The sequence below is a fragment of the Anabas testudineus genome, chromosome 2 (genome assembly GCF_900324465.2).
Source record: "Anabas testudineus chromosome 2, fAnaTes1.2, whole genome shotgun sequence".
Lineage (NCBI taxonomy): Eukaryota > Metazoa > Chordata > Actinopteri > Anabantiformes > Anabantidae > Anabas > Anabas testudineus.
This window is the reverse complement of record NC_046611.1, coordinates 4,715,277-4,730,534: the sequence shown is the minus strand read 5'-3', so window position 1 is coordinate 4,730,534 and position 15,258 is coordinate 4,715,277. Positions and strand designations below refer to the sequence as shown.

Here is a 15,258-nt window from a genome sequence, read left to right as displayed (position 1 = left end):
ATATAATAATAATAATAATAATAATAAAGCCTCATCATTATAGGAAACATGTCTGTATAATTAGTTTACACACCACATTCTGTCTTTCCTACTGCTCATTATGAATAAACATTTACACTGTCTATTGATACTGTCTTCAGCTTCTGTTTTTGGGCACATGATGTTTACACCACGGCTTCTCCTCTCAGACTGGCCTTTCAGACCTTCTTCCAAATCTAATATACCCATCCATAAATAGCTCACCTATCGAGCCCATATTGGGCATGAATGACGTCGCACCGGAGCCAATGCCGCTCGCTAAATCTCCCTAACCCCGCCTCTCCACGCTCCGCCGCCGCTCTAATAGCTCCTCAACCGCCCCTTTGCCTTAAATGGACAAACAGGGGAGTTGATTGACAAACTAAACAACACCCCTTCGTTTACCAAGTCCCTCCCCTCCTTTGGCTCCCTATCAGTGTCTATTTGGCAACACGGATACGCATGGAGCCTCCATCACCTCCAGTCTCTTTTACGCACCAAGTCCGATAATGCGCGCAGGTACAGGGACCGTAACCACGACAGTTTCACCCGCTACACTGAGCAACTAACCTCTTCTTATGGACTAATATGAAAAAAAGTGGATGCAGAGGTCTCACTCAGTCAACAAAAAAGGCATAATTCTTGTGGATCGTTGTTGTTTTTCATAACCGACCGTCAGCATGGATGTCTTGGCGAACCACAGTATCTTTCAGGAACTTCAGCTCGTTCACGACACCGGCTACTTCTCCGCGATGCCTTCGCTGGAGGAAAACTGGCAGCAGGTACGTCTCAACTTTCCGTTTCAGCCGCTGCACATCCTTCATTACACAGCTCACACCGCACGCTCCGCTCGCTGATTTGTGACTGATTTACGTGCACATGCTCTCGGGATGCAGGCGTCAACTTTTTTTCTGAAAGGGGAGACGTGAGGAGTTCAGGGAGAGATCAGGAGATAAAATGCTTTATATCACTCATATATCTGACAGTCTTCCGAGAGATGGCAAAATGGATAATATGCGAACGCACGCCCGCGCGTAATAAAGCTGTCAAATGAGATTTCGAAAGATGAAGATCCGAATCTCATAACAGGAACTGAATTGGTCCTGAATAATACATCTGCATCCCTCTGATTACTGACTAGTGAATCTCCCTGTGGAGTAAAGTCCCCTCTCTTATTCATAATAGATATCATAACATGTCTGGCTTTGTAACATCTTTAAAAGCAGTGGTGAAAAAAAAAACAGCTATCAGCATGTTCTCCTCTACATACTATCTCTCGCACACGTTTCCTCCAACGCAAGTTCAGTGGATGAATATGGGGAGATAAGCACAGGGATCCACGCGGCCACATGGTGATGGATGCGTGGGGAGACGCACCGGCACTTTCCACGGCCATTACTGCACGTACACCTCTGATATACTGTATCACATCTCTCTTTTCTGTTGAAGTCAGTCCAACATTTTCTAATTGAAAGTGTATTTTTAAGCCTGTGTGTGTGTGTGTGTGTGTGTGTGTGTGTGTGTTGGCTATGACTGTGTGTATCACCTATTTACACTTTCTGGTGTAAAATGGCTTAAAATCTGTGTTTTTATTTACCTAATCTGGGTTGCTGACTCTAATCCTGCATTATTTCTCATTCTGTCTCAGTTTAGGTGCACCTTTCATGCATCTGTGAATCATTTACACTGAACTACCCTCCTACTTTCCCTTTTCCCAAATCTGAGCTCAAATAAGGGCCACATGCAGCAGCCAGCCCACCTGCATTGCTGCTGCTGCTGTTGGTGATGATGCTTACCATACTGCACTTGACTGACCATCTCAATGGAAATTTGATGCCGGTATTGTTCATGTAATAGGATCCTGAGCTTTTCCCCACTTCTCTGCTCCATGTGGAAGGGGGGCAGAGAGGAGACTGACAGAGGGAGAGATGGAGAGAGAGAAACCGGTGCGTGACCGTGGATCCATTCGTTGTGGCCAAGCAGCCTAATTGGCATCCTACTGTTAGCCACCGACGCATCTTTTCATAACAAGTCTCCAACTCTCTGCCTTCACTGTCAGTGGATTTAAATTGCTCAGGCCTGTGTGTACTATATGCAGTGGATTTCATTCTGCTCTTTCTCACCCACAGCCTGCATATCATAATCAATAACTAATGCAAATGGAACAGAAAGAGCTGCATATGTTGGGGAAAGGCTGCGAAAGCTCTTATGTACAGTAGAGACAGGGAATGTACACAGCCTGAGCTCATTCTCGATTAAAGGAAATGGTCATGGCATTTAACAATCCCTGTCTCTGTCAGATTTTTTGTTATTTTAACTAATAAGATATCTGATTTAATCTAACCATTGCATATTGAGCATCTATTTTCTGCTACTATTTTACATGTTAAATGTTAAAGTCGACTGTGTAAATCAAAAGACTCATCAAAAAATGTCACAGGTTTCTGACCTGATCGCATCAGTAGATGGGAGATGGAGGCTGACACACGTTAGACACTTACTCCAATATCAGTACATAAGGATTTATTTTTTTTAACATGGTGGCTTTTCCAAAATAGAAGCATCATTTTAAAAGAATCACTGAAACAGGGAAAATGTGTGATTTCTAAATGTCTATAATCTTTTCTGACAATCTTCAGACTCGTGATTGAAAACATTTAAAATCTTGTGTCACTTTACAAATAACTCTAGCAAATATCAGACATTTTTCTAGACAGCAACCCTTATTGTGGATAAGAAGTCTGCACTGTGTCTTTCTGAGCATAAGGATTATGACATGCCCCACACTTTGAAACCCTCTCTCCCCAAACAGCGCTGGGATGTCTATGGCAAAGTGATCTTGTGTTCATTGTAGTGACATGAAGATGCCACAGAGCTCTCCTGAAAACAGGAATTATGAGTTGTGGCTCGCCTTAAAAGCTCTGTCTCCAGCTGAAGATCTGCGGTTTGAGCAATCCCCTCTGTATTCGAGGCACAATTTAGAATTTGATGCTTTTATGGTGTCTGATGGTGACATAGGAGGCCGTTGTAGCCGGCCCCTAAATGGCTCCCTGATATGCTGTGGCAAGAATGATGACTGTGTCCCCTGTTGGTGTCTGTGAGGCATGATTCAGGCGGTTATAGGGGGATGGGGAGTAGAAAAGCAGGAAAGTGTTTTGGAGGTCTGCAGATGGTACATTTGAGGCTGAAATTTGTTCCATTATTGAACCTAATAGTGCCAAACTGAACGGTGCTGTCTCACTTCCAAATCCCAGTACAGTTGGTTGTTCAGAGTTGGAATAAACAGCAGGGCTGAGCTGGATTTGGAACAAGAAAAGCTGGTCAGAACTTACTCATTATTTGTGAGACCCAGTTTCCTTCAAAGTCCCCTTTTTTATCTTTATACCAACAGAAATGGCTCCAGCTACCAATGTTTGTTATTCTCCTTTGGAAACTGTCATTTGTCCTGATAAAGTCTCATTTAGCTTTATTGTCAGACATTTATGAGCATCTTCGGAGCTCTTAGATGCTGGAATATAAAAGACAAAACAAAACAAGATTTCTCAATATCTTTCAGGCTTCTGTGATAATGTGGCCTCATCCACAGCACTTGACCCTGATGGGTTAGATGTAACAGGACACCACAAATGGCTTTCTGTCGCTGACCCCAGGACACACTCGTCCAACACATACATTTTCCCTTAGGGGCTCAACAACCACACACACGCACACGTGCACATGTAGAGCGCCTGATGCCTACTCAAGAAAAATGTCTATATGTTGCTGCTCAGTGCATTAAATGTTTCTATTTGAGGTTGTGGACAGATTGTACATGGCAGCACATCTATATGCAGCCCAGTGGTGCTCAAATGTATCCACGTCTTGCTCATGACTCGATAATGTGCACATTTCCCAGACAGAAGCAGCAGCAGCAGCGCCAGCTCCGTCTGGGGGTGGGGGCCAAGCATCGCGGTGGAGGAAGTTGCAGAGCATGCACACATTCTCCCCGCTGCAGGGTTTTGCATTTCACAGTCCGGTGGGCTTGCTCACCCCCCCCAGGACTTAGAAGAACATGCTGATAGACAGTTAGAGAAGAAGAGCATACAGAAAAGGCATGGTGTCCTAAGGAAGACATAGGGATGCAGATAGTTGGGGGTGTTGTAGTTTGGCTGAGGTCTCCTTGGGAAAAGTTGTTGCACGCTGGGTTATTAAAGTTGTGGTCAGGGCTAGAGATATACATCAGCATGGTGACCCCTCCGTCAGACTCTCCAGAGATCATGATGAGGACAGATAGAAAGAAACAAGAGGAGGCATCAAGAAGTGACAAAACACAGAGCAGAGAATCTGCAGCTAAACTGTGAATATCCATATGCAGCCGTGTGCGTGTCTGTGTACGTGCACGTTGGTGCGTATGCGTCTCAGTATGTTATGTAATCCTCAGTGGACCACAGCTGCTTTCTCACACACAGCAGGCATGCTGGGGAGCGCAGCCAACTGGCCCCCTCCGTCCTGTCTGCGTCTTCTTTCATTCTCGTTCCTCTTCTTTCTCTTTCTCCCACTCGTTTTTCCCATTTTCCTCTTATAGAATTTGCACACTATGGATTTTTGATCTCTGCAGGTCTGTTGTGTAAGCTCAGACCGTGCACTGCTCAGATCTGTTGTAACACACTGGCAGCCAGGTAGCAATGTTTCCCGAGCTGCTCTTCTTTGCTTTGTGGCGCACCACCACTAGGAATCAATGAGTTGGATGTCTGAATCATGTATTTCCTGTCTGTGTAGGAAGATAAAGTAAACCCACCCATTTTAAAGCACACCTCACGTCTTTTTTGTGACCTTTTCTGGCTGTTATTTGATGTAATTTTATGCAAATTCAAATTAAATCAATCCTGTAACAGGCATAGTTCAGGATTCTGTGAGCAGGAGGAGGAAGGACAAACTGGGACTTAATCTTATTTGTCTCAAAAGAGCTCCCTGTAGTGTCTCCGTTCCGCGCCTGTGGCTTTATTAAAATGTCACATCAACTGTAAGTACGAGACGTGGAATTCCTGAAATCAAGTTTGGACACTCTCCAAATAGAAATTTAGTTAATTCCCTTTTAGTTTAACTGACACCTGCTCAAAATGTGACGGTAGAAGCAAAGGAAGGCAGGACAGTAGTCTCAGCACCGTCATTCCTGATAGTTTACTGTTATTCATATAATGCACCAGCACTTGTTATCATCACAGTTAATTTCAAGAAACATCTTCAAATGATTCCAGTGAGCCTGAGCTGCCCCGTGATGCTCACATGTCAAACATGAAATTGATTTCTCACAGCGCTGTTTTGCTGGTCTTAACCCGATAGCAGTCAGAAGATCTTGAGGAGGGATGCCACATAGAATCTATTTGACGTGGCCCGGCCTGTGATGCGCTGAGGCATGAAAGGAATCCTTTGTATGCTGGTGCAAAATGCAGCAATTTCAGCCACAAGGTTATTACTCAATGCATCGATTCTTAGAAAAGATGCATGCCTGCTTATGGGGGACTGTAATAGACTGTTATAAAAGAGCCATGAATTCATCTAATTAGTATAAACAGATAAATGAGCTGCAACTGCAAAAACTCAATTTGGCCCCTGAGCAGCAGCAGTTATGTTAACAAGACACTGCTTGCTGTTTTCTAGGAGCCGTAGAAGCTAAGTATTTCACTTTAGCATGTATCTAACTTGTCGTTTTCCCTTTTTATATCCTGTAAAGGTTAACACACCTTCGGAATTGATTTACCTGCGCTGCAACCTTGCACCCTCACATCCACATGCCAAGGTGTGATGCACAGGCTCAAATTTTCATTATTCTCTTGAGATCAAGATGCATTTTCTGTGTAAGCACATTGTCACACACAGGTGCACAGGTTTGTGTGTCTGCGTATGTTGTGTAATGAGATGTGCGAGCGACCCCCTGACCCAGTAACATCCATTCTGCCATAAAAGCGCTTAGTGAACCCTGCCACCTCTGTCTCATCACTCAGGCAGCTGAGAGGCGATTGCCAGTGATAGGTCCCTGCTACTGCTTTATGGGCGTTGATGAAAAGGTGGGAAGCGCTGATAAAAGAGAGGACGGCGGAGGAAGTATTCATTTGTCTGATGCTCTGGTGGCTGGTCTGTCAGAGAGAGAGGTAGAAGGGTGAGAGGAAGAGGAGGTGGTGCAGGAGAGAAAAGCAGTGAGAAAAGAGCAAAAAGGGGGGGTGAGCGTGGTGAACAAGCACATCTTTATGTATGGTTTCCGTCTGCGAAACGCTCTGCCACCCCAGGTTTGATTAACAGTGAGAAGAGGAGCCAGTCATTTTTTTCGCCTCACACCAGCACACATGGTTTGGCAATGACTTTCACATCATTTGAGGCAAAATCGGGAAGCCGTTACAGCACCTTACAGTGATCCGACATGCTTCGCTGCTGCCATCCGACTTGGCAACCGCAGGGAGAAAAGAGAATGGAAAAGAAGGAAGAGGAGTCTCAGGCACTCGTTTTATGCTTTGGAATCACCACTGACTCCCTGTGTCTCTTTATCTCATGACTTCGCTTCTCTCTTTGACAAATTCTCAGAAGAAGGTTTTGACGGAGTCACAGCTGCCTTGTTTGATTTGCCCTGCTTTAACCCTGTTTAAAGTCAGTCGTGTGCAAAAAGTTGAACTTGGGGGAGTTACACAATCAAAATGCTGAATAAAGGCTTTTGACATAGAGCACAATGTGAATAAAAGACACAAGATCAGTTTCGCTTCAACAATTTGCTGACAAATTGGTACACAGAAACAATTTAAATCTAATTCATGATCATTTCCTGCTTATTTCAATAGTTTTTTTACCGTGAAGGAACGAGCTGGTGCTGGACTGTGTATTTGAGAGGAGCTGAGCACAGTGACCTCTATGGAAAACAGTTTATGCGTCAGTTTAAGTTTTTATCATAGTCATATTAAGCTTAAAGAAATTATTCAGCATTTGCAACGTAAAGCTACATAAAGTGTTCTGAGTTTACCACTAACTGAATTGTGGCCAAACAGACTGCTGGCTGCTGTTAGAGATAAACAATAACTTAATCTTTCACTGATGCTAACATCGCCATGATGCTGTTTGCATGTATATCATCTTGTGTGTACATTGTCCTTTCACTGGCCCTGACTATGTAAAGACTCTACGTAATGCCTCCTACATGTTGCACAACATGTTTAATCTTCCAGCCTGCTCACATATTTGGAAATCCTCTGGCTTTGATAATGGCCACACATTCACACTATGTCCAGGCATTTTATTGCCATCACTGGCTGTGACATATCAAGCGTTACATCCCATCTTCCTGCCTACCTGTTGCTAGGCAGCCCTGGCAAGAAGGAAGACCAGCTTTGGCCTGTTTGTTTGTTTAGCTGTCAGTCTGCAAAGCTAATCCCACCCTGAGGGACTCTTAGCCATCCAGAAACCAGAGATCCAGCCATGTGGACCATTTCTCTCCAAAGAGAGAAACGGGGAAAGGCGGTGGAAGGGGATGAGAGACAAGGGCAATTTGCCCTGAGTAAACGCCGCTGCTTGTTGTTGTCATTTGAAGCCAGTCATCAATCACGGGCCCGAGCTCTTGGTAGTGACGGTCGCAAGGACGCGTCGTGCTCTGAAAGCGCTTGTATAGTTTATAAAGTCAGACAGTTATTGGGGAAGATCACAGCTGAGTTGCCAAAACAGGCCTTGTTGATTCTTTAGTGGAGCCTGTACTTTTGTTAAAGCCTTTTAAATGACTGTTGTTTTGTCTTGAGGTTGTATTCAGAGTGTCACTGAGTTCAGTGAGTATGTGACGCTACCAGAGAAAGTGCGCATGTTTGACTATGAAGTCACGTGTGTGCACTTTGCATGCCAGCGTCAAGACTAAGCTGCAGTTGTCCAGCATGCAAAGCTGGTGGTGGTTTCTACCTATGCCACTCTGCTCCAAAGCTGCCTGGCTGGTTGGCCAGTGAGTCAGGACCTCTTTGCTCCAAAGACATGATACTGCAATGATATGAAAGATGGAAATGTACTTTGAGACATACACAGCCCAGTATTGCATAAGGCAACAAGAAATATAAGAGAGTGCTGGTTCACTTGGCACAAAAACTGCACTATGAGATATAGCTTGACTCTACCAGTAGTATTTGTTTGTCAGTTATCCCCCCTTTTCTCACTCCTGTTTCTCAAAGCTGCTTGACACCATTTATTTATAATTTACAGTCCAATGTACCTGTTTTGGCAGCTTGGAACCAGAAGCGAAGGGCTCAGATGGGTAGTCATACACAGATAAAGGATGTTTCCTATTGTCAGCAGCTGATGCTAAATCCCAAATTACCCTAAAGACACTGGTATCTCCAGCCAACTGGGTGCGTCATGTAGTTTCAGTCATTCCAAGCCCCTGCAGGGCTAAGTTGTCTGAATGAGATACGACTTTTATCCTCAAAACCAAGCAAATTCAACTTGAATTGGGATTAGCCTATATGTCAAAGCCTGAGAGTGCAATTTTTCACTGCAAAAAAAATATTATTTTGACATGCACCCTTAGAAAAAAGGCTATATAAGTGTCAAAGTAGACAGGCAGAGGGGGTGAAATGATTTTGCACCCTGCTTAACTCTTCGAATGGCTTGGGAAGTGCCCTTCTGTGATTTAATGAGACCTGTGGGAAGAGCCATTCATCAGCGTGACAGCGGACCTCTGTTTTCCATTGTTCTGTTCTGGTATGTGAGGACAGCAGTGTGTGTTTTAGCTTTAATGATGGGCTGGCAACCCTTTGATTAGATGAATCTCCTGGTGCTAATTAAGATTTGGGCTGCCAAAAGACATCTGTGTTTATGCCTTCCTCCCTCTCTGTTTCCCTGTATGGACTTGCACGTGAGTGTGTGTCAGCAGTTCGAAGGATGAGTTATACAGTGTTTGCGATTTCGATATTTCAGTCTAAATGGGTGTTTGGATGGCATTTTGTGGGCTGACATAAGTGCAGGGCCTTAGGTAAAAGGCAACCGGCCATTTCAAACAACTCTGTTGGAAAAAAAATGTTTTCCACCTTAAAAATAGATTAAAAGACGTCTCAATTTTCAAAGAATACTTCCAAAAAGTACATTTCATTGGAGTAAGTGACAGAAATAATACTAGGAGATTTAACACATGACCACAGAGATTCATATCTGTATTTTTTGCATGTGTCCCTTGTTGTTCTTCAGACTACTTCCACCTAAAAGTGTGTCAATTTGGCTGCATCATTTGAAAGTAGAGTCCTCAAGGGTATTTTTCTAAACAAGATAAGGAATAAATTATGTTGTGATTTTATTCACTTTCACCCAACTGAGAGATCCTAATCTATTAATGGGTTTCTCTATTATCTCATCATGTTAAGTGCAAGAAATTCTATTATTCAGTGTTAGATCAGTGAAAGGGAAACTATCCATATGGGGATATGTGATACAAATCTTAGCAAATACCAGTTTGTGACTTAAGAAACATTTAAAAAAAACCCTGCTGTAGATGTTTTCCCCATCTTTTAACTAAACTGATGGTGTCACATAAATGTTTCACCAGCCAATTCCCCCTTGCGTATTTTCAGGAAAGAGAGTTTGATAACTTATGCTAACAAGAACGAAGGCATTCCCCGTTCTCCCTCCCCCAACCCTTCCTCAAATCACTCCCCGCTCGTCTCTGCGAGCATTTGTGTGGCTAGACAGCACATCCTCCCGCTCTCTAGTTTACTGCTATGTGTTATTCAGTCTATTGCCCCAGATATTATTTCATTGTAAAATGATGCCAATTAGTAAAGCCAGTCGCCGGTGGCTGTGGTCTGGCTCGTTCTCCGTTCCGGCGGGGAAAGTTATTTGGGTCGGCAGCTATTTTCAGCCTGTGATGTTGCCAGGAATACTTCAGGGAGCAGCCACTGTTTTATAAGAGAGCACATCAATAATTTTCATTGGTGTATGTGTGTGTGTTTGAGCGAGGAAAAGCGAGACATAGAGAGCTTCACAGACGGAGTTTATTGGGTTTATGTGTGTGTGTGTGTGTGTGTGTTTGTACCTGTGTGTGCATCAAGAAAAAAAGTGGCAGTTTTTTTTTCTCAGATATTCAACAGAGCAGGTGGTGCGAAAACTGTGTGTGTGAATGTCTCACAAACACACACACTTGTTCCTATATTGCAGACGTTTCACTGTAACTGTCACAACTGTCCCCTTCATTTAAAACACATTCACTTTCCAGCCTTTAAACTTCAACCCGGAATCTTAACACAGCTCTTACAGGCCTGGCGATCACCTGCCAAAGCTGAATGCTCTACTCGTGGGATAGCAGGCAAAGCACACACACATCATCAGTCATAGAGCTAAAGGCCAATGTCAGTGACTTCCTAACCCCTTTGCCAGTGCATCTCACCACCGTCTTTCAGTCTCCGCTGAGCAGCCAAACATTGTCAGGATGAAATTGAGGTGAAAAGTCCTCACAGTCCGCTTGCGCTTCCTGCTGAAAAGCCAACCGCTCAGCACAAAGGGGTGAGCGGGTTCACCCTGCCGTGCAGCCTCCACCCATCCTCGTACAACCTGAACTCACACACACACACACACACACACTCTCTCTCTCTCTACTTCACAGTATCTCTCGGAGGACAGCGCACAGAAGCAGCGGTGGCGAGCAGACGTCTTTCAATATTTTAAGCTGCTTGGGCTAATCTTTGTCGCTCAGGTTTGTTTTGAAAGCACTGCCGCGGCAATAAAGACGGAACGACAGTGCTCCACCTTCTGTTTGCACGGTCTCTGAGACACGTGAAGTCACACTCTTGCGTAACTGCACAGGTTCCCAGCAAACCCACACAAACAGTACGTCTGCGACCCTGAGCTAATCCACCTTGTCCTTGTGAGACTGTTCTACTGACCTGCTTTTGCTTCTCATGCTTGTTTTCTTGCCGCTTTGCTCGCAACATGCACACACTCACCTTTGTGCATCTTAGCTAACCCTGAGGTTTGGTGTCGGAATGAATGACGAGGCCTGAAACTGTGACCATAACAGACAGGCTAAGTGTTACACAACACCTGAGCGCCCAAAACAGGGTAAACACAGACACAAGGTGAGGCGGCTTCTTATTCAGCCATCGAGAAGGATGCGAGAACGAACCATTTTGGCTGTTATCAGTGCGGGCACAGCGCCACAGTTGCACTTCACGGTTTGTGGACATGATTGGGGTACCGAGCAGCCCTTCCTGACTGGCACTGCATGAGGAGGAAGCAGAGTTTTTCCGCTTCACTGTTCCCTTTATCTCTCTCCTCTCCCCTCTGTTATTTTCGGCCCTCCTCCCTTCTCTCTTTCGCTGCTCGCCGCTCTTTTGTTTCTCCGTGCCTTTTCCAGCCAAGGCCCCATTCTCTTGCCCCGTCATTGTGTGCGGTAATGAAGATTAGCCAGCCTGCCGCACACAATGGGGTCCCCACATCCGGAGCACAGACTCCCCAAATCCTGCTACAAGCTGCTAACCCCAGTGTAAAACCACTGTTGTCACCGACCCCCTCTATCTATGCACTCACACACATGTTCTGCTTCACACACACACACACACACACAAACGTGTCCACCGTGCACTCTGCACTCTTGCCGTGCTGAAAGGAAATGGCTGAAATGTCTCCTGATTAGATTAGGATGGTTTTGACAGCTGAGAGGGAGCGCTTGGCGACTCATACGCCGATAAACAGCAGCTCACCCAAATCCAGTTAAAGAGAGACAGAGTTCCCCTCCCCAGTGAGTGCAACACGGCTCCAATCGTTGGGATTATACCCCCTCCTCATCTCCCCCTATCCTCCATGCCCTCCTATTCTCCTCTTCTCTCAATCTCATCCTCCTCTCCATCTTTCATCTTCTCCAGTCTCAAGATGCTTCCTCTTTTCTCTTCTCCGCTCGACTCTTCTCTATCCTGTTTCACCCTCACTTCTCCTATCCTCCACTTAATACCAGAACAATGACATTTTTCACACTTTGTCACAAGCTATTTAGATGGATGACTGAGGTCTTTATATGCAGTACACTTGTTGTATCATGAGCTCAAGACCTTTTAATAATGCCTGTATCGCTCTCAAGGTCGGCAGATCTTCACGAGTTCAATCAGTTTACTTGTCAAGCTACTTTTAGCGTTTAGAGGATACATGTGTTGCTTTGTCTGCGTGGATGGATGGATTATACTCTGTTGCTTATCATAACACAAAAACACAGTAGCAAAACTGGGAACACAGATAGTCACATGTCACCTTGATACATACTGTTTATATTTTGGAGGACTTGATGTATAATTACTGAAAAGAAAAGCTCAGGAAAAAACGTGTGTGTCCTGCTTTTATCATCCGTTATTTCTATCCGGGTTAATTGTTCAATTTACAAATCGTTTATTATCAATGTTGTGACCAAATGCATTTAAATACTGTATATTTAGCAAATGAGTCCTTCATACTGGCGTCCGTGTTGTGCTATGGCTAAGTAGAGGGGAGGTCCCCGGTGTCACGATGATGTGGATGTGTGCTTTCTGTTGTGTCTGCTTGGAGAAAGCAATGGGAAATGTCTTTCTTGCTCCATTAAGCAGAGGTCACCAGGTTTCAGCGCTCTGAGTGCTCCATCATTGTGGCTTTCCTTTTAGATGAAAGGTGCTTTGAGGATCCCTCATCACACACAACCACTCATACACGTGTTGTGTAAACCTCCAGTAACCAAGGGCATAGTGGGGACGCGTCTTGCATGAAAACTAGCAAACTGACATTTGCACTGTTCTGTGAGAGAAAAGAAATAAAACAGCAATGCGTTAAAACTAAACATTGAAATCAAATGTGCCAATGGAAGCATTAAGTCGAACTAAACATAACAGAATATGCCATTTCAATAGCAGTTCAGGTGCCCATCAAGTCTATTAGAGCAGCCATCCAAACAAAAACTGACAGTGTGTAAAGGAGGTGTCAGTTTTACAACTAAATGTGCATTATTCCCCCAGACTCCGTCAGCAAATTGTGATTTAACAACTGGCAGTGTCTGTTATCAGCTTGAAGCTCACACTGTGTAAAACTGCCTCAAGGCGCTGCATTGCCAGGCTGTGACGGAGAGGCTGACGGCAGCTCTGATTATTACTGTGAGGCTAATGTCGTCTGATAAGGGTGTGTGTGTAATTAAGCTGTTTCCGTGGTGTGTTATCTGAAGCTAGGTGAGGCTCGGCTGCCTGGAGAGATGGAGCAGTTAGTCAGCGAGAAGGAGGAAGGCTCCTGTCTTCTTTTTGGCTTTTCAAGCGTTATACCTACACCTCTCTTTCTTTTCCTCCTCTAATCTGAAACATAATTTTTTCATTTAAGCACCTTTACTTGGAAACATTCTCTGGCTTCAGCCTTTAGACTCTTTTCAGCTTTCCTCTCTTCACCTCAAATGTAATTCTTTGCGTAGCTTACATAAAGGGCTCTTTCTTCATCTTCCACCTGTTTATCTATTTCTTCTCTCAGATAAATTAGCTTTGTCTCTACCCTCTAGCTTTTTCTCTTTGTGTCTGCACTGCCTCTATCTCTCCTCTGCTTCGTTGCTCCGGAGCATCAGGAGCTCTAAGATCCCTCCTGGCCAAACACTGCACCCCCTGTTGCTCTCTCCATTGAGAATAACAGGGCGACATCAGGGCACTGTGCTATTCAGATCAGTGTCGAGGAAAATGAAGCGTTATCTCCCCACCCGCTCCCCACCCTTCCCCTCCTTCTGGCCTGTAGGCAGGTTCCCCGCTCAACTGGGAGCCGCTGATGACGCCATGCTACTCTCCAAAGAGTCTGAAATCTGGGGGCCGGAGCTCTTAGCAAGAGCAGGGGAAGGAGCCCAAACCCTGAAGAGGAGCTTAGAGGGGAGGGGGTGCACTTTTGGAGATTTTGTGTGATCTTGTTTTCGTGCACGGGTGGGGAGTGCTCAGTGAAGCTATAGATTACCATCTCTGTCAGCTGCGACGGCCACCGCTGATGAGCTCCTGCGCTGTATCATTTCGTATTGATTAGGCACTGCAATGCAAACACTCGCGCACACACACACACACACACACAAACACGCAAAAGCTGTTGGCAAGATGGCCACTGCCTAAGGCTACTGGTCATTTAGCTGTCACCTCAAAGTGATGGCTTGGCCCGGCTCACCAGATCAATTGGAGACAGGCCCTATAACGCACTCTGGCAGGATAAGACACATGTATGCACACAAACACACTCACGTATACACACATACACACTCGGTGAAAGACTGCTCTCAGTATTAAGTGCCTGTCCAAACTTTTCTTTTAATAAAAGTGCCAAGTGTGTTGCTGAATTGCAAACAGCAACAACAGAGAGCCAGTAAAATAAACGAGTGTTTCATGAAAGTGAAAAAAAAGGATAAGACAATTTAGTAACCTGGCTCATCGCAGGCTAGATTGTCATATTAATATGATTGTTGTGCAGCCTTACCTGTGGGGGAAAACTATGATTCATTTCTCAGAAGGATTTTAATCACCGCTGGTATTGTGGTGATATTACATTCATACCCTGGAAATCAAACCAAGGCCTTCTCATTTTCTATGACCAATGATGCCGTGTGCTTTAAATAAAAGCACGCAATAAACAGACTGTCAGTTGAATGTGAACCAACAAAAGCAGAGAGGCAAAGCTGCAGAGAAGTGGATGAATGTTAATTCATCCATGACATGAATGTTACTCACTTTTAAAATGAGTAATCAAACCTCTGCTAGATATGAAATTGGCTGAACCAAGTAATCAGAATGTCATGCTGGTGCTGAAAAGGAGGCTTTTTTCCAATTTGTGGATCGTGATGACGACAGTCAAAACAATATTCTGTGCAAACATTGTTTTGTTGTAGTGAATTCATTAAAAGTCAACACCATAAATGTATACAGCCACCTCAACCATCACAATAAAATGCAATATGAAGAGGTGACAAGTATAACAAAGCCTGATAACAGAATAGTGGGGTGGGATCAATCTGTTCGGCTGCACCAGGTTTATAATAATGGGAACATTGTTGTAGTTTGGAAATATAGTTTCCTAGACTAAAAAAGGAGTACGAGTAAGTTGAAGCTAACCAGCAGTTCGTTAGCCTAGCTTAGCATAGAGTCTGGAAACAGGAGAGACAACCTAATCTGGCAGTGGACAGGAAATCATATGTCCATTCATTAATTAACAGTTCAGGTCCAAACTGGCTGTTTACCAGCTGGGACTAATAATTCTGTATTACATGTTTTATTTTATATGTCGTACAATTAA

The 15,258-nt window shown here is 44.4% G+C and overlaps 1 protein-coding gene across 1 annotated transcript in view; it reads left to right on the top strand.

Moving 5' to 3' along the window:
* Positions 1-485: 485 nt before the first annotated feature.
* Positions 486-15,258, top strand: part of klf7a (Kruppel-like factor 7a) — a 33,341-nt gene continuing 18,568 nt past the window's right edge. Inside the window, exon 1 of the mRNA XM_026361047.1 lies at positions 486-800. Coding sequence (XP_026216832.1) covers positions 699-800 — 102 coding nt within the window. The 5' untranslated portion in view covers positions 486-698. The remainder of the gene's footprint in view (positions 801-15,258) is intronic.